This window comes from Erpetoichthys calabaricus, chromosome 15 (assembly GCF_900747795.2).
Source record: "Erpetoichthys calabaricus chromosome 15, fErpCal1.3, whole genome shotgun sequence".
Lineage (NCBI taxonomy): Eukaryota > Metazoa > Chordata > Cladistia > Polypteriformes > Polypteridae > Erpetoichthys > Erpetoichthys calabaricus.
This window is the reverse complement of record NC_041408.2, coordinates 1407586-1432936: the sequence shown is the minus strand read 5'-3', so window position 1 is coordinate 1432936 and position 25351 is coordinate 1407586. Positions and strand designations below refer to the sequence as shown.

General features: G+C 44.4%; 1 protein-coding gene across 1 annotated transcript in view; it reads right to left on the bottom strand.

Annotated features, from left to right (window-relative positions):
* Positions 1-25351, bottom strand: part of LOC114665877 (tyrosine-protein phosphatase non-receptor type 14-like) — an 88328-nt gene that overhangs the window by 20759 nt on the left and 42218 nt on the right. The window contains exons 3-10 of the mRNA XM_028820526.2: positions 18549-18718; positions 14286-14383; positions 11116-11183; positions 6436-6506; positions 6027-6114; positions 5131-5219; positions 2108-2195; positions 378-460 (exon numbers count right to left, since the gene is read on the bottom strand). Coding sequence (XP_028676359.2) covers positions 378-460; positions 2108-2195; positions 5131-5219; positions 6027-6114; positions 6436-6506; positions 11116-11183; positions 14286-14383; positions 18549-18718 — 755 coding nt within the window. The remainder of the gene's footprint in view (positions 1-377; positions 461-2107; positions 2196-5130; positions 5220-6026; positions 6115-6435; positions 6507-11115; positions 11184-14285; positions 14384-18548; positions 18719-25351) is intronic.

The window sequence follows — 25351 nt, the reverse complement described above, 5'->3', positions numbered from 1 at the left end:
AGGAGTGCGTAGCAGTGCTACTTAGTATGGACGTCAATTCCCAGCAGCCGAGGTAGTGCTCCACTATTGGACAACGGCAGCTTTGGTGCGCTGGTATTGCTGAAAGGAGCAAAAGACAATATGCAGGATGTTCGAGTGGTCGTGTCTGGGTCCGTGAACATCTTTATCCTCCAAATTTATGCAATATATACACACACATTATAAAGACTTTGACCGTTTAAAATTGATGACATTGAAAGGGGGTGTACAGCGATATTGCCCTATTCTCCTATGAGTTGCCCAACATTTTAGGAAGGTGAGCGGCGGTGAAGCGGCCCACTTTCAACGTATTGGGTCTGACTCGTTACAATGCTCCATACACACTGACCGATACTCACTCGGTGCAAATTTTGTTCTCTTTGACAAATTTTTGTCGTGCTGCAAACAACCTTGACAGGTATTTTGCCATTTCAATGTCTTCCTAAAGGAAAAAAAGAGAAAGACAGAAATAAGTAGGATAAGGTAGGCCAAAAGTAAAAGATTAAAAAACAAATAAATACACATTAACAAGCAAGTCATAAATATGATACTGCATCCCAGCCATGACATAAAAAAAAAAAAAATGACTCGATCAATCGGTACGTTACTGCTGTTAATTTAATGCAACACTTGATTCTGTAAATCTTAAGATCATCACATTTAATAATTGAGAATATCACAAGTCAGACTTGTGGAAGAAGTATAAGGAGTTGGCGTCATGTCAGTGATGACGACACAAAACTGAGATTGTGTGTAAACTGGTGCTGTTATTTGAAATAATTCAATTTTCCAAACTGAGAACGCAGTCTTATTTTCTCATGCTACCTTACTTGGCGGTTTTCTGCATTTTCTGCACTAAAAACAAAATAAACTTAGTGACCTTTTTTTTTCCACCTTAAACGAATACTGTACCTAAAAATGATTATGTTTGCATCTGTAATGGCTGAACCAAAAATTTTAACACCTCGTATTCATGGCAATCACAAAATTCATGATGCAATGAGCTAGAAAGGAGACACAGTTTGAACAACAGTACACAATATCAAAACATCCACGAGAAAATCTCAGATGACTCGCATCGTGTGATCCACACATCTGGCATTCAGTCATATTTGCAGAACTTTCCATTTGTACTATAAAATAAACCATATTTGGACAATTCCCTTATGCAGGCTGTCCAATGAGAACGAGCTGTTGGTATGAAGACCCGCCTCCTGCCTCAATTCAACAGAAATGTGCATGAATTCCATGTAACGGGGCAGCATACGACATTCAAAATGTATGCATTGTGGCCACGCTACTTGAAATGGACTGCAATTCCCAGCAGTCCTGGAATCACCGCACCACTGGACTGCTTGGTCTGCTGGGAGAGATGATGAGGTGTTGAGTTTAAATGAGAGCTGAAAGGAGTCAGCTAGGGGGTCGTGATCGTCCTTTTTTGTTTTTTGTTTTTTTCCCCACTGCTGTGGAAAACATCAGGGCTGGGTTATGGTTATCCGTACCTGGGCAGGTGGTGAGTTTTTTCCTCTGCTTGTTCATGTGGTTTTGTCTGTTTTGGAAAACATTGTCATCCACAGCACGCGCTCCAAGCGGTTACAAATCATCAGTGGACGATAAACCACAGTAGCACAAACTTGACATTCCCTTCAGGGGGCTGTTCAGGTGGGGACAGCCATTTATCTAATCTTCATCTGCTTTCTGTTGTACAGGGCTGTGTTTGTGAGTGTTGTCTTATGGGTTTATTTGGGTGTTCATTTAATTAATTTATTAATGCTGTCAAAGTTTATTTAGTGGGTTTCTGCATGTGCATTGTTTAACCGCTTTTGCATTCACGTTTTTTTAGTTAAAATTAACACAGTTTTCAGGTCGAAGTGGATTACTTTCTGTCAATATCAGGGAAAAGCGCATTTTAGTTAAAAAGACGTGTAGTAAATGAGGACTTTATCTGGTACACATGTCAAAAGAATTAACATATTTTTAGTAAAAAATACCAAATCAGGAAACGGTATCAGTGTTGCTGTGATTACAGTGCTAACGCACGCCGCCTCCACCACTAGTCCTTGCTCTGGGCTTTATTCACAGCACTTACCACGTGAAAGAGGACCGTCTCTTCTCGGTTTGCCAGCTCTAGTGCAACTGCAGATTTGTTGTGCGAGATATTTACAATGTTGATCCAACTGCAAAATAATAAAATACAATTTATTTAAAAAAAAAAAAAAAAACTAGAAATTACCGGGAGCTAAACCTAGTGAGGAGAGTTGGGGTGTAGTTACTCAAAGAAAGTAATCTGATTAAAATTACGAACAACGTCACTCTCTTTCTAGAAAATGTAATCTCCTTGGTAAATGACATACTGTTCTGTTACTCTGTAAACCAGCGTCAGTCTGGGAAGTACAAAGATGAAGCCCACATGTCCTTTCAGTATTTTAGTGAAGAGGGAATGACCAAAAACCGTAAGCAGGAATTTATTTGTTCATAAAGGAAACAACATGCCTGACGTCAGAACCGTGAGGCAGCGCAATGTAATTGGACTGCAATTCCCAGCAGCCCTGGGACTAACTTGCACCATTGGGTTGAACAAGATGGGGCATCACTGGCTCATCATAATTTTTATTTTGAATTCTGCATGACACCGTTTTGAATTTTTATTGGTACCCCCATTTTTGGGTTTCCTGAACACGGATGTCATCATATTGTTTACGGTTGCTATTCCTGTTAGTCACATAATATGAAAGTCACATGATGTATTGTATGTTCATTACTGTGACACTCAAAGATGGCAACAAGGAACAGCATGCATCCTAGTGTTGGAATTATTTTGCACGCTGACTACAACGATAAAAACAGCTAAATTTGCTCCTGACGCCAGGATAAAATCCGAGTGATATTTTAGTGTACTATTTCAATGCATTTAGTTATTGAGTTAAACTCGCAATAAAAACAATTTCTCTGAAAAAGACCAACTTGTGTTACCATGAGGTTAGCAGAAGGAACAGAAAATGTTTTGTTCATTCCAGCTGTGCGATAACTCGGCTGAGTCTAACAAGTGAGTTCTCGCACAACTCATTGATAATTCATTGATTATTGTAGTTTCCATTTGAACTTCGATGTGGGGAGACAGTAATCACTGAGAGATATTCAGATTTGTGGATCAGTGCATGAAAACGAAACGTTATCCAAAGTATGGCTAATAAACAAAGTGAAATATTCTGGTCTGTGATGCCATGCTGATTTTTCGCTCTTATTTAAGATGCCCGCTGTCCTCATGGATACGTTTCTCTTTGGCGCGGTTTACAAGATAACTTATAGGTGCCATCCGTCTAAAGATTTTCTACTACAAGTTAATTTGCATTTACCAGTTGTAAATGAGTTCAAAATGGCTTCATGTTGCTCAGAATTTTTGTTTTTGTGAATTTTAGCCCCATCTTCAATCATTGGCATGGTTACCCACAACAATATGGCTGTTGGGAAGAAAGAAAATGCTCAAAATAGTTGCACCCACCCAATTAATGATAATCAATTAAAAAAAATGTATGAAAGCATATTAATAAACAAAAACAGTTCAGTAATCGAAAAACCCAAAATCATGTCATCTGGCCCCTTCATTCGGCAGCTCTTTCTGTGGTGACGTTCATGGAAGGTTGTCGAGTGGCTGCTGGACGGGCCCCCCAGTCACGAGTTCTTTGGATGGGCACCAAGAAGAGGCCGACAAGCATCTCAAGACGGAGCAAGGTGTACACAGGAGCCTTTAGTTACAGTAAATGGGGCAGGATCAGGCTACTTGTATTCTACAGAAAACAACATTTATTTTCAGAGTGAAATAATAAAATGCTGTGTCCCAGGACAGAGACAATGTCACAAGATTTCCGACTCTTCAAGTCAATTCTACAAACACAGCCATAATAGCAGCTCTTGTAACCGTACAGCATGTACTGCTTTAGAAGAGGGGCTCAGGAAAGTCCCTCGTTCTGAGAAACAAACCGATCGTTCGTCACCCACACTCGAGGCCGAGCATCAGGACCAGGCAAATCCCAAGCACCATAAATCACTTGACGATTGAGACCTGTTGAAACGGGACGCGCAAGGCGGAGGCCTTTCATGTCTAATTGATCTTTAAACAGGTGTTATGGCGAGGGGATTTCATGGTGCAACAGGAGCACGTCATCTAGAATTTAAAGAAAAATAAAACGGCTCAAGGACACTTTAGAAAGCTCACTGGAGCACAATGCCATTTCCAGAAAAGCAGAATAGAAATCTTTTCAACACATTCCTGAATGATAAGACATGTCAGAACTGCAAATCAGTCATTAATCACGTCAAACACAGCGAGTTGTCAAATATCAGAGGGACGTTCAATAAATGAAAGACTACAGCAAACAGCCACCTTTTAACCCACCCCGTTATTACAGGAAAGTCCTGACAATGGGAATCCAAGATGGCGGGGATAGAGGAAATACAAAATGGCGGCCAAAGTGCACCACGATAATAACTAACAATTAAACAGGAATTTACAAAATAATGGTCAGAATCTGAGGGGGAAAAACCCTAAAATGAGTGTCAGATCTCTGGCATTGGCACAAAGACAACATTAAAAATGAAAACGTAGAAACGAATTCATAAATCTATCTATCTAAAATCAGATTTTGGATTTGTTAATCAGACTCTTTATGGTTTTGTTTGGCGCACTGTTTTTGAATTTGTTCATTTTTGATTTTTTTTTTTAATCTTGTATTTAATTTAGTTTAATAAATTAACTAATTTTGAATTGTTTTGTTGAGCTTTTGGGCCAGGGTTTTGGTGATTTCCCTCCCCTTTTGACATCAAAACAGACAACAGCCATTGTGGACAGCGTGAAGGAATATTTCCTGTGTCCTGAATATTTTTACAATTTTCTAAAAGATGCAGAGCCAATTTTTGTAAATATTGCTGTGCAAATAATGCCCTTTTTAGGCCTTGTCTCCTCTTGAAACTAAATGTGAACTGGCACCTTGTCCCGAGAACCACAGTAGACACAAATTCCTATACAGACACTCATTTCAATAATGAAGGAAAAAAACGAAAAGCTTAACGCGATCCCAGCAGATACGACTCCACACAGCATTCTTGATTTACCTGTATGTTGCGGTGGATCGGCCGTTTCTGTCCCTAACAAACACTCCCATGAAGGAAACTCCAAGAGAAATTTCATTCGTTAGGTTATCCTACAAAGAAAGATGCATAGTTTTAAATGATAATCTTACAAGATGTATTTTTATTCTATACCATCTGATACCACAGCTGGTTATGCACAAGCAGGTCCAAAACTAAACTACAACATTTTATTCCAAACAGAACGACAAACTTTCATCCAAGAGTGGCGTCATCTGTACTGTCCACTTGGACTCCTAGCCCCCACACCCACTGTCCAGCCGTGGACCACACAAGTTTCTGCAGGCCATTCAGTGGGCATCACTGCACTGTAACCAACTCCTTCATCAAATACTGTAAGCCTTTCTATTGTGTACGTTATCTCCCTGAGAAGGGGAATCCCACTGCTAACACCATTACAACAGCAATTAACTTCAACATCAAGTGAATTGGCAAGGACGATCTGAAAACACTAAAGGTTTGTTTATGGGTTACATTTTAAAGTAAAAGTTCCTGAAGCAGGTTGCCCGCTACGCACCTAACTAGTAGTCAGTCTCACTTCCTCATGGGCACCAGTGCTTCAGGGTTTCACCCAGTTTACTTTCCCATAATTCCTCATTAAGATCTTTTTCATGTTTGAATAAGCAGCACTCGTTCAAACTCATTCAGTCTTGCGCTATCATCTGACATTCGTTGGCCACCACTGGATACAACTCTGGACTTCACCCATGACTGGTCACCCTGTGATCTCCACTTCTTCAAATTAATTTTACTAAAATTGGCTCTTTTTGATGACCTCTTTATTTCACAGACCCTCACAAATGAATGCAAACCTGTTGACTAAGACGACTTTTACTGTGGGTGAGCTTTGTTGATCATACCTTAGCAGAGAAAGTTTCTTGACCAAAACCTTCTAGTCGTTCAACTTCTTTGATGTAGAGAAGCTCAGCTTCGGCAGGGGGCATCCGGCTGTTTAACACATAAGACAATCAATGTGCCATATTCAGTTCATTACATTTTCTAAAATCTAGAGGTGCAGCTTTCTGTGTGTTCTTTGTAAATGTAAGAAAGATGGTCCACACATTGTATGAAAATTGTCTATTAGGACAAAAAGTGAGAATGAAGGGCAGAGCTTGACTAAGAACTCCAAGGTCAAACTTAATGGGTGGGAGTTCCAAAAAGAAGAGAGAAAAACACCGGAGCAGGTTCAAAACCAACATATGGCAACCAACATTGTAAATTCAAAGAGAAACATCTCAGAGAAGAGCGTGAGCGATGGCACAACCTTACCAGTGACTCTTATGCTCTTGTGCTACTTTCTGGGTCAGTTCTTCTAGTACTTCTTCATCTTGGGTTAATTGCTACAAAAAAAAAAAAGAAGTGTCCAAGTCAGTTAACAGCAGATTGGCAAAACATGAACCCCATTTGTCTTCATTTTCTCACTGGCCTCATTTTTGTGGTGTAAACTTCATGGCCCACTTGCATAATTAGATGGCAGACTTTATAGTGCCCATCACCCTTAAGCTGGCCACACCAGAAGACATTCAACTACTGAGCCCTCAGTTATTGCGATGGTTCAGTCAGGGTCTTACTCTACCTCAGTTCTACTTGCTTTTTATTCTTTTTAAATATTATTTTGTAAATGTTGCTAACAATTGTATTTTTGTCTTCCCTGTTCCATCAAGTTATCCATTTTCTGCCACTTATCCAGGCCCTGTTTGTGAGGACAGCAGTCTAAGCCAAGGTGCCCAGATGTTTTTCTTCCCCACCACCTCCTCAGGGGGCATACCAAGGCATTCTCTGGCCAGCCGAGAGGTGTGATGCCCAGGAGAGATGCTGGTACTGGTCACTAGTATGCTGTGTATGCCTTGCCTGTTGTCGCTATGAATTACAGACTCACGACCCCCTGGTTGCCTGATCATGCAATGTAGACTGGCATGGAGTACTCAGTAACATGGAACCAATAAAGTGTCCACTCAGTGTACTGGAAACATGGAAGAAAAATTTGAGAGAAATGTTAAAAGACCCCCATGCCTCTAAACTAGATTAACTATACTTCAAGAAAAATAAATGAAATATAGCATTTAATTTAGACTATTTTACATCTCCCCATCCATCCAGTTAATGTCCATGTTTAGCCCACTTCTGGATTACTGGGGGACAGAGCCTATCCCAGCATAACAGGAATTAAAGTTTGAAAGGGAGCCAGTCCACTGGGTGGCACCATGACACCTCGCACACTTGTTGTTAGCATGTGGAGGAGAACTGGAGTACCAGCATAAATATCCCATTTCGACACTGGAGGGATGAGCCAGCTTCTGACCGGGCCAGGATGTGAGCTGAGGACAGCAATGCTAACTGCTAGGGCTCATTTATACTTCAGGCTCAGAATGCGTACGCGCCCGCATCATGGCTGCCACGCGTTCCGAGCGTTCATTTGATGCGTCCTCAGAGCAGGTCCTCAGAAATTAACGCGACGCGTGCGCGTGTTGCAGTACCAGCAAAAAGTTGGGGGGCGCAGTGTGCTAAAAGTTGGAATGTGACGTCAGAGTCTCTGTTTACTATTAGTACACATGACAGAAAGCCGCTTTGCGGATCCTACGAGATCGGTGTGCACGCTTCGATATTTGATAAATGGTTCGATGTGGTGAAGCAAAATGCCGACATACAGATGTATTCATGGTGCTTTTATATTCAAGCGTCACATATTCCCGATCGTAATGACACGATACGTTTTAAAATTCTCACATACCGTCTTCTGTGCCGTCTTTTTTCCTACGGCTTCCTCTGCTCCTGACAGCAGCGAATCACCAGCAATAGATCGCCACACTGAGCACATTAAATATATGATATTCCAACTCTCTGCACATTTAGAATCCTTAGATTTATACTTGACCTCACTTTCATGATGAAATGCATTAAAGTATGTATGTTACATGTTATAGATAAATCGGTAATTTCGTTTAAATAATGAACACTGTTAATAATGACACACATGCGGTGACACAGTGGCGGAGTGTTAGCACTGCTGTCTTGTAGGGAGTCACGTCACTGATATTCCCTGCCTGGAGTTTCCATGTTTTCCTGCTGGGTTTCCACACTGTGCTCCAGTTTCCTTCCAAAGATATGCAGATTTGGGGATTTGGTGCCGCTAAAATGACGCCAGTGTATGTGTGTGCTTGTATTCACCTTGCGATGAACCGAGGCCTCGTCCAGGGATTGTTTCTCACTCGTGCCCAATGCTTGCTGGAATGGACACATCCCTGGATTTAATCAATAAACATCCTTTTCAGAGATATTGCGGTAAGGTGTCATCGGAATTTAATGGGTGTTCTAGGCAATTCACAACACAGAGAAGCCGAACATGTTCTCACCGTGATAATATCTCGCACTGCCACCTGGCGGATTCCTCCAGATTTACGTAAAGTACGCGCGCAAGTATAAACACTTCAACGCTTGTGTAGCAGGAGCGTCCACTGCAGCATGCGTCGTGTGAAGTATAACTCCGGCCTTCGGGGCATAGCCTGGGGATGGTGACAGGGACTGAAGATTTCAGGTTTGACAAAACCAACAGACTGGTCAAGGGTCACGTACTTTATCATCCCTGTCTGTAATGAATTCCTGCTACAGCGAAGCGCAAGGGTGTTAATCAAATGGACAAAACAGACGGACACTCTTCACATTCCTAAGCGTGTGCCACCTGGGTTTACTTTTTCGTCTTCAGCACTAAATGCCACTTTCTTAGCCTGCGGGTGACTCTCCCAAGTGCACAAACTGTTCTGTGTGCTGGGGCCGCCTTCTGATATTTGTTTCTGTCAAACAACTATGCACGTGTCCCGCGGAAATAATAAGGGATAAGAGAATACGTGCCCCAAGGCGGCCGCACACCTGCACGGGGGCCCTCTCTGACTACACTGAAGGGCGGCCGCTTGGTTTAAAGTCATTTAATCTCTGTAGATCAAAAAAATGTTTGTACTCTTTTCTTTTCACAAGAAGAGAGAAAGAGTTGGAAACCGCCTTGGGTATTTGAAATGAAAGCAGGGCAGCACTTTCAGAAGTGGGGATTACAGAGAGCAGCATAAAGGCATGCGCCGTCGCCTTTGTTACTGCCGCTGTGCGACTTTATTACATGCAATTGAGACGAGCGAGGAAAGGAAGGGTCGGGCACCAGCTGCAAGGGGACTGTAACTTCTTGAAGGTAACGGACAGACGCTTCCAGTCCTTTACCGCTTGACTTGGCCACTCACATTGCGTAGAGCCGTCTAACAACACGCTGCTGAGATCACGGGTACAAATAGCGTGAAGAATCGATAGGGGGCCGCGTGAAACTCCTCTCACGACAGAGCCACCCAAGGATGCCCAAGTGCTGCTTGTTAATGGCATCCTCCACTCAAAAATGATTGCTTTTCATCTGTTACTTACCCTGTGTTGTTTGTAGTGATGGCCAAGAAAACATTTGTCACCGTATATATTTTTATGGAGAGTGAAGATAATAACATTCCCGACAGAGTGGGCTTGAAAGAGGAATAAAACTAACAAGAAAATCAAAATGTTTTGTGTCATGTAATCTATAAGTCAGATTCCCAGTCATGTGCTCACAGCATCTCAAACGTATTTCTGCTAAAATATCGTTAAATAAACGACTTCTGGGTAAAGCTCTCGTGAACCAGCTGGGAAGCATGCAGATACCTCACGTACAGTAACGAGGATTTATTTGGGCTTGGGGTTTTGGTGGTTACCCATTTCCTCTTTTGGGTTCTGACTGATGGAATTTGGCAAAACAAGTTAAAAAATGTTTTAGGTGCAACAGACGGACTAATCAAGAGTCATCATCATAACTAAAAGTCAGAATGATCTAAATCCAGTATGAAAACGGAACTGAAGTCATATGAAACGAAACACTCATCACAAATACCACCACATGAGAGCGTCACGGGAAGGTGACCAAGGCTCTGCACAACAGGCAACACGCCGGAGAGTTGGGTGGGACGCAGTCTCTAACCTCTCTTCCGTTTCATACCTCTAAGCAGAAGAGGAGCCTACAGCGGACCAACCATCTCAATTCTAGATTGCACCTTCTGGTCCCAAACATATAAAAGAATACAGCTGAATGGAAATCAGCGTTCATTTTCGGACCCATAACTTCTGGAGCCGCATTATCACACAGGAGCAATAACTTGAAGACCACTCCTGAGCGGACTTATTCAATTTTTTTGTTTTTCCTTAGCATTGTTGCTATTAAAGTGGGGTTTTCGTGGAGACCCCAACACTTTACATTGTCCTGTCTCATTCAGTATTGCAAAATCTTGGACACCCCTGAAATATGTGATGCTGACCTTTGTATTGTCTCCATAGTGAGGTCATGGATCATGATTTCGGGTGGTCCTGTGTAGCAATGTGACTAGCAAAAGTACAAAAACTAAGCCCAAGTGAAAAACAAAATAATAGCACTGCCTTAAAACAAGTGTAGAGCCACAAAAGAAGTAACTCCTGTGATTAGCCACGTTCCAAAACCCCAAAGGGCAAGTAAAAACAAAGATCACACAAAGCAGAACCAGAAAGAAACCTAAAAAGAAACGCCAATCGTGGCACATTTGCAGCTTTTAGGCCCTTGCTGAGGGGTCAAAATGGTCACCTAAACACTTCGTCAAGAGAAGGAGTTCAAATGAGACCTGGGTGTCCAGTAGAAGATCGGCTGAACGACGACCTCTGTTCATTTCTTTGGTCCACAAGTCTAAACCCACGGTGTTCAATTTATCAGGCCACATAGCCCAGCGGAGGGTGAGAGAGGAGCGTCCCACTGAACTCCCATGCCAGGCACACAAAAGCTGGAAATCTGGTTGCTCAACCGCAGCTACCTTGACGGTGAAATGTTCCCCGCCAACCTGCACAAGAGCGTCACACTCTTACCAGAAAAATCTGTTCCTGAGATAACTTGAATTCCATCTTAATCCCACTACCTTCACTTACCACTGGAAACAGCTCATATTCCCTGAGGAAATCTTGGGACTTAAAAAGATTGAAGTCTCCAAAATCAGCTGAAATGGAAAGAAAATGGATAGTTATTCACAAAGCAGCGAGATCAAGTAGAAACACAAATATTTACAGTGACGTCTTCTAGTATGGAAACCAGACTTTACTCAGTACTTTAGCAGCACCAATACCGAGTTAGAAAAGTATGGAGCTTTGTTTATAAAACAAACGATAAAAATCGAGCAAATAAAGCCATTCTAAAACTCGTCGAGTCTTCCTTTTAAACTTTATACCTCTGCTGTATTTTCATTTACACGAAATCATTAATTAGAGGAGTAATTCAAGTGAGAGGTTAGGAAAAGGAAGAGTCAGAAACAAACAAGTTCACCAAGGCCACATTACACACACATGTTGGGAACAGACTTTGGGTGCATCCACACGCTAACCATCTCTGGCCACACTGGCATCGTTAGCAAAAACGTACTTCTCTCCTCTGAAAATGCATACGACGTAGCCGTTCACCTACACTTGGCATATGTGCAGCAGCGGAAACAAGCAACCCTTGAGATCACATCCACAGGCTATCTTTCCTTCAATATAAGGAGGTAGTTTTACACAGAGGGTCCTAAACATTCCAAAGTTTTCTTGCTGTTCTTCAGGAACTATGATTTCCTTTGCAGAATTGTCCCACCAAGTTCTGGTCCATCCAGGTGTTATCTGAAACCGACGATCCCTGATGGGACGGTACAGCCAACGGCCACAGGATTAATCATCAGACTATAGCGATGATTAAATTAATTTCCTTTTACGCATGTACAGTGCATCCGGAAAGTATTCCCAGCACTTCATCACTTTTTCCACATTTTGTTATGTTACAGCCTTATTCCAAAATAAATTCATTTTTTTCCTCAGAATTCTACACACAACACCCCATAATGACAACGTGAAAAAAGTTTACTTGAGGTTTTTGCAAATTTATTAAAAATAAACAAACTGAGAAATCCCATGTACATAAGTACTCACAGCCTTTGCTCAATACTTTGTCGATGCCCCTTTAGCAGCAATTACAGCCTCAAGTCTTGTTGAATATGATGCCACAAGCTTGGCACACCTATCCTTGGCCAGTTTGGCCCATTCCTCTTTGCAGCACCTCTCAAGCTCCATCAGGTTGGATGGGAAGCGTCGGTGCACAGCCATTTTAAGATCTCTCCAGAGATGTTCCATCGGATTCAAGTCTGGGCTCTGGCTGGGCCACTCAAGGACATTCACAGAGTTGTCCTGAAGCCACTCCTTTGATATCTTGGCTGTGTGCTTAGGGTTGTTGTCCTGCTGAAAGATGAACCGTCGCCCAAGTCTGAGGTCAAGAGCGCTCTGGAGCAGGTTTTCATCCAGGATGTCTCTGTACATTGCTGCAGTCATCTTTCCCTTTATCCTGACTAGTCTCCCAGTTCCCCACAGCATGATGCTGCCACCACCATGCTTCACTGTAGGGATGGTATTGGCCTGGTGATGAGCAGTGCCTGGTTTCCTCCAAACGTGACGCCTGGCATTCACACCAAAGAGTTCAATCTTTGTCTCATCAGACCAGAGAATTTTCTTTCTCATGGTCTGAGAGTCCTTCAGGTGCCTTTTGGCAAACTCCAGGCGGGCTGCCATGTGCCTTTTACTAAGGAGTGGCTTCCGTCTGGCCACTCTACCATACAGGCCTGATTGGTGGATTGCTGCAGAGATGGTTGTCCTTCTGGAAGGTTCTCCTCTCTCCACAGAGGACTTCTGGAGCTCTGATAGAGTGACCATCGGGTTCTTGGTCACCTCCCTGACTAAGGCCCTTCTCCCCCGATCGCTCAGTTTAGATGGCCAGCCAGTTCTAGGAATAGTCCTGGTGGTTTCGAACTTCTTCCACTTACGGATGATGGAGGCCACTGTGCTCATTGGGACCTTCAAAGCAGCAGAAATGTTTCTGTAACCTTCCCCAGATTTGTGCCTCGAGACAATCCTGTCTCGGAGGTCTACAGACAATTCCTTTGACTTCATACTTGGTTTGTGCTCTGACATGAACTGTCAACTGTGGGACCTTCTATAGACAGGTGTGTGCCTTTCCAAATCATTTCCAGTCAACTGAATTTACCACCGGTGGACTCCAATGAAGCTGCAGAAACATCTCCAGGATGATCAGGGGAAACAGGAGGCACCTGAGCTCAATTTGGAGCTTCATGGCAAAGGCTGTGAATACTTATGGACATGTGCTTTCTCAGTTTTTTTATTTTTAATAAATTTGCAAAAATCTCAAGTAAACTTTTTTCACGTTGCCATTATGGGGTGTTGTGTGTAGAATTCTGAGGAAAAAAATTAATTTAATCCATTTTGGAATAAGGCTGTAACGTAACAAAATGTGGAAACAGTGATGAAGCGCTGGGACTACTTTCCGGATGCACTGTATGCAGCATTCAATCTGTAGAAACCCCAATTCAGACACCTGCAGGTAAGCAATGCAACAACCACTGTGGATAGCAACTCCTCTGTGTCTACCATGTTAGTTTTCTTAAATGAAGGGTGACCAGCCAGGGAATGAGATGTTGTAATGGGCACAACCCAATCAGAGAAGGGCAATAAGCAAAAAACAATCCGAGCACAATTAGAGTCTGCTCTTTTAAAGCTCTCTATGTTCAGTCATCCACACTGCAATGGGGAGCTGGCAGGGAGCGTTTTCAAAAGTCTCCATCTTCAGGGCTTCAAAACTCCAGGGTAGTGTTCAGAGACTGAGGTCTGCTTTTTAAACACAAATAGAGAATTGTGGACATAGACTTGGAGAATCCTGACCTGTAACTATTGTGAGGAAACAAGACGAGGAGATCAACAAGAGGCTTTCGATGGTGGAGATAAACCCAAAGTCAAGTATTAGCAGGGGTCAAATGCCAGAAAACAGAGAGCCAGCGAACTGACCAGACTGGAGAAGGAGAAAGTCGACTGTCAAAAGAAAGCAGAGTTCAGTAACGAGGCAAATCCAGAAAAGATCCATTGAAACCTCTGCCAATGGAGGAAGATGAGCAATGAGGTGAAGCACAGGGTGCTAGATGTTTGAACCAGCAGCACCACCCACTGTCCCACCCTGTTAAACTCCATCAACTTCCTTTTGCTATCTCATATTGCTTCAGCATTGCACATACCTTGAACGGCTAAACCAGCAAGCCTGATCCCCTGCTCTACTGAACATGGCAGTCGCCCTTCAAGAACTTCCTTCTTCACTTGAAGGTAATACTGATACCTACGATAAAAAGGAGACACGTGCAAATGTGAGTTAAGACTTCAAAACGGAGTTTGTCCGGCACTCCACTTTTCTCATGAACACAGGCCTCCAGTTGCAACGTGCTGTCCACACTCCTCCACCAAGCGTCCTTCACTCAGGCCGTGTCGTGATACGTTTTCAAATTGAACTCATTGTCATCTTTTTGGTATGTTTTGGGGGGCTTTTTGTTTCCCATGGTATGTTTTAGAACATTAGGATTTCTTAACAGTTTCTAGAAGATTAATTGATTTTCTGCAGCTGAATTATTTTTGCGTTGTTTCTAAGCCGTGTTTGGTTTCCACAGGCGCCGCCATTTTGTTGAGTGGTTGTAAAAGAGCGGTGTTTAGCAATCATGACGACGTTAACCTGATTAGCATTACATTTACCTCTGGAGAAATGAGCCAAAGACGTCATCACGTGTGTGTCAACATTGGAAAGTCACATCGCCAACTCAGCTGTGGTGGGCATTAGTTCTTGGGAATTTATATAGTGCCTTAGTTATGAAACACCACAAGTAAAAGGCAACGCATCTTTCCTTTGGCTCTGGGAGAAGCTTGGCATACCAGTGTGGGCACGGGCAGTTCAGTCGCAAGCAAAAACAGTAAGAATGTTCGGTTTCAGCAAGGGTTGGCTTCCTGTTAGTTATCTTTTTTGCTTTTGGATTTTTCATTGTCACAACTTGTGGGTAGAAGCTGTGCCAGGATCGACTGTGCCAATTAGTCCTGGACTACAAGACGTGCCCACACAGCCCGACTGCCTCGTTTTTCAGCATTTCAGAAGGTAAAGGCAGATATAATTGCAGTTCTAAGAACGGAGGAGGCTGCACATGCCAGGATTGTGGGGGGTGATAATGAGGGGCACGAGCAGGGCAAGGAAATGGGCGCTCAGGAGAGTCCGACTCATCCGGAGATCAAAGGGAGTTGAGATTAAAGAACAGTAAAAGCGCACAGACAGCTGCTTATATTCAGGACTGAGCACCTCATGAAAAGAAGCTGCAGGCCATCAGGGCAAAAGACCCACACAGCCGGAGCATGGCGTGAAGCAGGCTAACAGACTGGCACGGGGAGTGCTAGTGATAAGACCCTGAAGCTGACCAATAGCACTCCTCCATCGCTGCGCAGGAATTTGGCGTCTTCCTACACTTAAATGCGTGCCAAATACTTTGAAGATTTTCGACCACGTAAAGGCTCGGACACAAATGCCTCTTTTAAACTCCTTCACAGCGCTCACGATTGTCCTGCCCAAAAGCGGCTTTTAACTGTAGACGCTGGCATGAGAGAGAATTCCTCAGATGTTTAGCGGAGTGGCTGTGAGCTCGGGGTCTCCTGCCGCAGCTTCTCTCTTCACTCGGTGCACTCAAGCATTACTGCAGGTTTAGCCAACATAACACTTGGATGTTTAAGAAAAGAGAAACTTTTTAGGCTTTGCCACTCACGAAAAAAAAACAAAAAAACAAACTACCACACAAAACTAGCAGTGCCAACTTTAATAACACATGACTTGTGAAATGGCCGGACAGAGCAGCCCGCGAATACATCGTGGTGAGGCGTGTCTGGGGTCCGTGGTGGATCAGGGCAGGTGAGGTGAGGGGTATTTTCACAAAGGCTCAGATGCCATGAATGTGGGTGACTGCAAGAACGAGGAGTGGCCACGGAGCTTAATGGTGGACGGCATTTGTGTGCAGGAGACTGGTCAGCCATGCTGTCCCTTACTGTCACTCGGCGGGTCGCTTGGTACACCTGCACTCACAAAGTGTACAAGAAGGGTCTGAAGGGGAGAAATGAGAACGCAATTCAGAAGACAATCCAACAAAAGATGAGAAGAGGGCAGAATCAGGATGGTGTCAGTGCAAGGTGGGGGGAGGCAAAGTGGTCGGGATGCCCCACAGTGCAGCAAAGGAATGGCGGTCCTGGCAGGGGCTGGGGGTTTGGTCACTCCTGTTGAGCACAGGAGCAGCTCCAAGGGTCTGACTGGTGAGTCGGTGATGGCTTCACCCCCTATTCAAATGTATGTATGTGGTGTGGTAGATGGCCGGGACCCCTCCACGCTGGATGGAGCGCTAGGTGGCAGCCGCCCTGGGTTGGAGCAGTGCCTCGGACTCCTGCAGTACTCCATGGGAGTTTGAGTTGGACACAGCCCTTTGGGGTCCGTGGGCACTTCCAGGGGATGCTGTAGCTGCTGCTGAGCCCTTCTTGGTAACTCTTCTGCCACACCCGGAAGTGCTGCCGGAAATGCGTCAATGAGCACCTGGAGCAACTCTGTGTGTCTTATTAAAGGGGCTAGCTGACACTACTTGGGGAGCCAGAGTCGGGACGAGGGAGACGAAGCTTTACTGGATGAGTGGAGGAAAAAAACAAGAAGAAGAAGAATTGTGTTGTCTTGTGGGAGACGAGGAAGACATTTCCCACAAGGAGGAAAGAAAAATTAAAAGCACGCGTTTGCACTTGTGCCTCTTAGGTCTGTCTGTGTCGGTGGTGCCCGCGCCTTGGTGGTCCACAGTGTAAAGGTGGCGATGTGGAGAGGGCACGAGTAAGGGTAGCGATGATTACACCAGTCTGCCGCAGTTTTGAGCTTTTGCTGTCCTAGCCTCCACTTTCTAGATGTTTCTAAGAGCCTTGGCCATTGTGTGTACCTGTTACTATGCAGGACGCTGTCTTGATTTGACATGTGATGTCATCTTGCTTTGGCAATTTAAAATGGCAGCGCAGCTTGCTTATAAATCGTCGAAGCTTCTTGATAAACGTAAACCCAAAAGCCGCGGATTGTTTGCTTTGTGTTTCTATGAAGTCACTGGCCCGACTCGTTTTGTTAGTTTGACTTTTCACTTTTGCTTTCCTTCGCCTCACCTACCGTTTTTTGATGAGTGCTTTGGCTCCGTCTGCTAGCCTTACTCTGTCTTGGGCGCAGACCTTTACTTAGTGCTTTGACCTCCAGATTTCTCCCACCTGTTTTCAGCTTTTAAAACTAAAAAAATTAGCCAGGGGTCAAATACAATACAATAAAATGTATTGTTGTATAGCTCAGAATCACACAAGGAGTGCCGCAATGGGCTTTATCAGAGCCTCGACTCTCTAAGGAGGCAGGAGAAAAAGCCCAAAAAAATGGAAGAAACCTCAGGAAAGTCAATTTAAAAAGAGAGAGGATCAAAACCAGAAAGACAAATGATAAAGCAAACTAACTCAGGGTGTGAGATCAAAAAACAACAATTTAAAAAAAGGAAACGCATAACCAGAGTCAAATCATCAGACGTTAATCAGAACTGAAAAGCAGAGCAAGAATTTCAACTCCGGTGATTAAGAAACCGAGCAGAAAATCAAAGTTAAGGTCTTTGGGAGAATCCAGTCGCGGCCAATTGGGAAGCGTAGAACGTCAGGACTTGATGATGTCATGTGACCCTACCTAGAGATCGCTTAGCAACCAACCAACCAAAAAGCTCAAAGTGGCGGAGCACATATGAAAACCAAACAAACAGTGTGGTGGGAGAGATGTTTGTAACTTTCAACACTGTGAGTGAGCTTCGTATTCCTTGGCCTTCGTAATCCCCAAAAAGAGATGCGGATGATTTTTAATGGGCAAGGAACATTTTTTTTTTTATTTACAAAGAAACCAAATCCTAGTCATGGAGTTCAAACCTGACCTTTAAAGCCAGGAGGAGTGGAGCCGTAAATACAATTTGTGCCGCAGTCACCTGAGAGGAGCATAAAAGACCCCCTGATTTCCACGGCTCTTGACTGTGGTGTTCATGTGCTGTGTGCCCCCCTTTCTCATTCACAACATATTTTTCACTTTAGATTTGGATCGTTCTGTTCTTTTGATATTTTTGGACATTTCCTGGGTTTGGTTGTGGTGTCCTTGGAGTTTTATGAAGGCCAGTTTTGTCTTGGCCCTTTCTGCCGCTAAAGGATTACGTTTGGACTTCCGAATTTGCCTTATTTCTTTCTTTTTAGTTTGTATTGAATAGCCCAATTATGTCACATTTGCTCCTGTTATTTCTTTAACTGGTTGTTCCCCATTTGTTGAATTAACATTCCCTTTAAACGGTTATTTGCTTTGTGACAATTTAGGGACGTGATTTTTAGCTGTCACCCTTGTGGACGTCATACCACATTCAGTTTCCTTCGACTCCATCTGACCGTAGACCTACCTCGTGACTTCTTGCTCCAGTTTAGCGACATTTGGCACGTAGAACATCACGCCAAAAAACAGCAGCGGTTCATTGCCAAATTTATCGAGCTGCTTCTTCAGAGGTTTCTGCAGTTCTACCCACCGCTGAAGTTGAGATTTACTGTGAAACCACAAGCCGAAATAGTGAGTCTGCAAAACAACAAGAAAAGGGAAGACAATCGAGTTTAAACTCGGTAGGGAGTTTGTTCTGCCGGACCGTCAAGAAGGAAGGAAACAAAGCAGAAAATGAATTCTGTGTAAATGCCAGAAAACAAAGGCTAGAAATTCAGTTAAGTCTCCGTGCGGCCAAGGCCACCAGCCCCTCTGACAAAATGATCTGACAAGAAAGGCTCAACGTCAAGACCAGGAGTTCCTCGAATTGGACATCAAAACTAGAATGCAAACCAAACCAGAGGTCATGAAAAGATGGAGAAGTCATCTTGAACTGCAAATCTCTCAGAAACAAACCAATGCCACAAACTCGGATGCGTCAGGAATGCTGGGTCGGCCAGTGGGTCATGATGACATCACTCCACTCAACTGGCATAGCCACGCCCCTAGCAACTAAGTGGTGCATCCCAGTGACTGTTAGACAAATGGGTGACACCCATGTAAAAAACAAAACAATTATGCTCAACTAATCTCTTCTGTGTAAGACTTCTAAATTGAATAAGAATCACATTAACCCCTTAACCGCCCTCTGCCGGATATATCCGGCATCGTAGCTTTATTGCTGACGCCTTACTGCCGGAATTATCCGGCACATTTGCCTGTGGTTATGTGAATGCCTGGCGCGTAGTATAACTGACAGTTTGGCGTGGGTATTATTACTACGTTGTATTTCGACAACTCTGTGGTTGTATTGACCGCTCACGTGATGTGATTTGAAAGTGAAAGCTGTGAATATGGCGAAATGTAAACTGACTTCAAGTGAGGTTTTGCAGGCGATTTTGGACAATAATTCTGATCATGATTGTAGCAGTTCTGAAGAAGATTTTAGCGACAATGATGATCAGCAACGTGCGCTGCATGATACTGTGAATGACGACGCATCGGATGACGGCGATGAGTGGGTGCATCTCCAGCATCTCAACTGGACTGCTGCCCGTTATCTGAACCAGATAAGAAAGATCCAAACCGTGACCGCTTGTTCAAGCTACGTCCTTTGATTGACCATTTATTTGAAACATTTCAGCAGGTAAATACTGCTTGAATAAATGTAAAGTAAAAAAACGAAAATTGTTCAGATTTCTCCTGGCATGGGGAATATTTAGGGAGTTGGCGGTTAAAAGGTTAAGAAAACTTATTTAGAGCCAAATTCATTTTTTTTTACACTTTGCTAGCATTAGTAATGATAATCTAATAAGTGTCAGGGTTGCAATGAAATGTTTGTCAAGTAAAGTGGGACTGAGTATTGTGAACCAAAGAGCTCCTAGCACATAAATTGCAAAAATTCTCAAAATGCCCACTAGAGAGGGGAAAACTGTCAAACCAGTCAGGAAGAAGGCAACGCAGTATCTTTATATAAAAAAAAGTAAATAAACCGAGCAAACAGTCAGAAACCTAAACATCTAAGATAAAAACAAAACCTCCAACAACTCTCTCAATGACCCACTGGCTGGGGCTCTCGCTCAGACCTCCAGATAAAGGAGAAGGGTGGAGCCAGCAGCTGTGACAACACGCTGACCCCGCCTCCTGGGGCTCCACCCACATAGCGCTCCAGTACATAAATATTCAATAAACCAACATGACAGAAATGACATAAAAGTCCTCCTCCTCCTCCTCATCTCATTTTCTTAACCACTGTCCCTGATGAGAGCCATGGTGGCAGCGGGCCAACCCAAACTTTCTTCTCCCCGGCTACAGATTCCAGCTCTTCCTGGGAAATTCCCGGTGTTTCCAAGCCAGCCAAGAGATATTAATCCCTTCAATGTGTCCTGGGGTCTCAACCCAGTGGGACTTACTGGAGCAGCTCTAGTGGGGGGGCATCCCCAGGACATACCCATATCTCCTCAACTGGCTCCTCTCGATCCAGGGGAGCAGGGACTCTGTTCTGAAGCCCTCCTGAATCACTGAGCTTCTCACCCTCGGCCTCATTTCTTCTGCTTGTACTCGGCTCTCATTCTTTCTCTCATTACCCACAGCTCTTGACCATAGACGAGAACAGGGATGTAAACGGAGTGGTGAACCAAGGGTTTCGTCTTTAGATTCAGCTCCTGTTTCACTACCACGGACCGGCAGAGCACCAACAGGATAGCTGCTGCCACTCCAAGGCACATTATCATTAGCTTTCATGGGGTCCGACACTCAAAAATCAACAAATTCAACTTGCCGCCCAATATTTGGACACATCTCGACCTGCATTTGTATTCAAAACTGGCAGCACAACATAAAATGCACACAAATAGAAAGCAGTCGCACAATGCAGAGGAGATGAGACTGGCAGTGACAGGAGGAGAAATGGCATTCAAAATGCCAGGCCTGACTTGATGACTCAGACTGTCTGGGGCACTTGGTCAAGCGACACTCACTCATATAGGGGCTTATGAATTACCGAGCTGAGCTGTGGTTTCCAGCAGCGTATCCAGGTCCTGTGTGACAACCTTCGGCATGAGCCGTGTGCGCGGACTGGAGGTACATGGAGCAGCAGAACCAAGCGAATCCGATCACCAGAAGGCTCTCGGAGCGAGCCCGACAAGCCCCCGCCATGGAGCTTCCCATATGTACAAAAACAAGGCTGGTATTTGTGGTTTTCCTGCCCTATCTAATGCTGACTTGCCTTCAGGAAAACATCCGTGGAATGTTACAGCAAGCATTTTTCTCAGAGCTGCCTGGCATTGAAATCTCCTGTCTTATCTCATCCCAGACATGCCAGAGGGCTTTCTATCATAAGATACGAGCAAAGAAAAGGAAATGCAAACACCTGCAAAAGGCGAGCTGTTTTCAAATGGGTGTAATGTGCGGTTGAGAAGGTGCCCAGCTGGCAAGCCAGGGTAAGGGCACCATCAAGGTGGCACTCACAAGTCAAAAGAAAAGACCCTGAACACTGCAGCTTGTTTCTTTTTTTTTCCTCTCTCTAAGAAGAGACCACTGGAGGCTGTTAGACCCTGGCAGAAGTGGGGCAGGTGAGACAGACAGAGAGGGTGGTGGCTTGGGGGGCAACATTTAAAGCTGCTCCAGGACATTAGAAGGAAGGTGCCAGGACTGAATTTCCACTAAGAGTGAGAGACACTGGCAGCACTGGGCAAAAAAAAAAAAAAAAAAAACCCAGAAGAAACAACTATGGCATCGAAATACAAAGTAAAGTTCGGGAGACATATTTGGTGACACCACAGCTCCATGGTTTTGAAAACAAGCAATACAAACATGGCAAAAAAGGGGTAAAGCATCAAAAAGACTCGCAGAACACGCCAGGGCCTTCACCAGCCTGCCTAGAGATGGTCTTCCCCCGGACAGCCAGCCTTACTCGTCACCGCCCAGGAGAGTAAGAGCTTAGCAGTTTGACGTCCTCTTAATGGAGTGAATGAGGCTGGGAGGGCCTTGAAGGGTAAAATGGACGTCCCGGCCAAAAGAGGGCAGTAAACCTTCCCAAGCTGAAATGTCAGGGGATCAGGTTGGCAATTTACAAGAGCAAAGCTCGTTGTCAACCAGACGATGATCTGCACGATTCTCATTAATTCAATTCACAAACAAATCACTACCCAAGAACGAGGCGCACAATTCTCATTCATCGGATTCGTGGACAAATCATTACCTGAGAACAAGGAGTGCTTCTCGGATATTTCACCTTATTTTAATTATGCGTTTAACTGGCTTGTCGTACTTTGTGTACTGAAACAGGATAATGCCGTACCAATTATCAGCATATTATTAATTAAATATAATAGATATTTAATGTATGAATTATATATTTGCTATACGATCAGAGGGAATCACCAGTCGATCAATCAAATGAAGGAAAAGAACAGAATCAGTGGATTGTGATGCCCATGCCTATTTTTTTTATAGCCACAACATTTAAAATATTCAAATCAGGTGAAGAATTAAAACGGCAAGTCAGACAGAGAAGCTTGGAGTTGCTATGGTGACAAATGGCACACTAGGTCACCAGACAGCGAGGACTTTGCCAGCATGAAGTGTCAGATGAAGTACCATCGTCACCCTCCGCTAACACTTCACTTGTGTGCAGCTCACTTCACCTTTTCATGTTCCAACGCTCAGATTTATGACACACAGCACTGGTTTGCCAAGGCTCCTCCTCTTTTGCATGCCCCCCTAATTATCTTCAGGTCGCACTACCTGGGCACGGCGTGTAAGGCATTAAGAACACACACTGGCAGCACTCGTGAGGCCTCGTACAATTTTCTAATAAACCGAACTGACAGACCTGTAAATTATGAGAGGATTGTGAGCCTTTATATTTAATGGGGTCTTAAACATCTTTAAAGTCAGATGATCTATGATCGAATGTCCAGGAGCTCCTTAGAGCCACTTGGTCAAATGAGGTGGGCCGCAGGGCCACAGTGATGTGGCAAGTTGGGTCAAGAGCCCAAATGGTGGGAGGGAAGAAGGTCAGAATAAAAGAAAAAAGAAAGAGAGAGAGAGAGAGAGAGATGGTGAGGCAGAAGAGAACTTGGTGGTCCTGACGAGGAGGGCTGGCCAGGAGATGCTCGGTTAAACTCCTGCCTGTCGCCTCTTTGTTTCACTTCCCCGTGTTTGGTATTTTAAATGAATGTCATTATTTCTGTGATATTTCTGCCTTCTCCTGTCCCTTATGATGATTTTTAATGACTGCCTTCAACTCTAAATGTGAACCTGCTTCAAAATTTTTATGAGGTGCTGCTGCCCAACGGCTAAACCCTGACACACGTACAGCAATAAAGGTTTTGGCAGGCATTAGGGGGCCACTGCTGGTACAGTCACCAATGAACAAGTTGCTACTCTCATCCCTCGAGCTAAACTACACGCCGCAAACCGCGCACCTCACCTTCGATAAGGAACAAGACCCAACAAGACCGCAGAAGTACATGAAAGCCTGGCAGAGAAGTTCAAGAAGTGAAAAGCGCAAATCTCATTCTGTGAAACATGTCAAGAGTTTATTTGTCCAGATTGTCGTTTTGACCGCCATCAGACTGGCAGGCAGGCAGAACGAGCACACGTCCATTTCTACGCCAACTGGGGGTGTGCATGCGGTTTGCAATTTGTGGACCCCTCTGGGATGCTGCCTTCCAGAGTACAAAGCGCGGTCAAAAAAAAAGGAAGATTCCTGAGTCTGCCCAACAGAATTTCAAGAGTCTGGTGAATGACAAACACAGCTGTTCAGAATGGAGTCCAAGACCACCACTCCGCCATCTTCTATGGAGGTACCGTGACGATGTCAGAGCGCGGCCACATGACGTCAGGCACCTTTCTGCATGCTGCGAGCGGGGTCCTTCCTGGTAACACCAGCCAAGCTCTCTCTCTCGGTCAAACTCCATGTTTTCTGTGCGGTGCCACCACTACACTCCACCTGTTTACAGTGCAAATCCCGTACTCGCTGCCAACCAAACTGCACTGGATTCAGTTTGAAGATTTGCACTGTGATGAACTGCTGGTGGTCAGCCGTGATCCTGCAACATCTGGCTCAGAATGGGCTAATAGGAGAACTCCACTGGTCTGCTACTTAGAGAATGTTTCTGATCACATGTGATCTCGTTCTTTTGGCCATTACCTACAGCTGACCACCATAGGTGAGGCCAGGGATGCAGATCGACCGTCTTTAGACTCCACTCCACCACAGACCAGAACAGCACCTGTAGAACAGCTCAATCTGCCTACCGTCTTCATGTTCCCTTCTTTCATCCCTGAGATTCTTGATCTGCTCCACTAAGGGCAGTTGTCCCCGTCAGCTGCAGATGGCAGTCCACTCTTTTCCAAGAGAGAACCTTGAGCTCAGACTTGGAGGTGCTGATCCTCGTCATATCTCACAGTCTCTCCAATAGCGTGCCATGTTTGTGTTCCTCAGCCCCTTGCAGATGACATTAGAAGAATGACGAGAGGAGCAGAAACTTTGACACTTGGCTGGATGACAGATACGGGAACGAGGACGGGTAGAATCTTTCTGCAATGGCAGGACACTGCATGTCACTGAATGCCATGCCGACTCGGGCCGAGCTGTTCGTAACACTAAACGGGGTCACACAGAACTACTGCTACCACCCGTTAGGTCACAAGGTGCTCCAGACGTTTTCACGTTAAGCCAACCCACACGGAGTATGTGGGTTTAGAGAAGCCATGAGTGCCAAAGCGTTCCGCTCTAATCCCTGCATGTCGTGTTTACTTGTTATGTTATCACCCTACTAGCGGTTAATATCCGCCTACGCCTGCCCGGAAGGTGTTTTGTAATACCTGACCTCAAAGGCGCACTGGTGCATACTCGCCAGAGGGTGGTAGCATTTAGCAGCCGCACCACATTTCTTGAACTTTCCTGAGCAGACTAAAAGCAGTGGACGTGATTTGTATTCCTAGGTGCTCCTTAGTTGTGAACACTCACCCTGCCAGAGCAAAACCCATGGAAGAAAGCGTGCAAATCTTAGAAGTTACTACAAGTGCCTGCCGACTACGCCATGTCCGAGGGGGGCTGCGGTGAGCAGAGTTTGGGTGAACTCCAGCAGTTTGCTTTGTCTCTCAGACTTGTTGTTTTTCAGAATGCAGACTGTGGACTCGGCTTTCACAGATTGAGCACATCTGAGATCTATTCAAGTGTTTCTGTTTAGCTGGCATGCTGGAGCAAGGCATCATGAA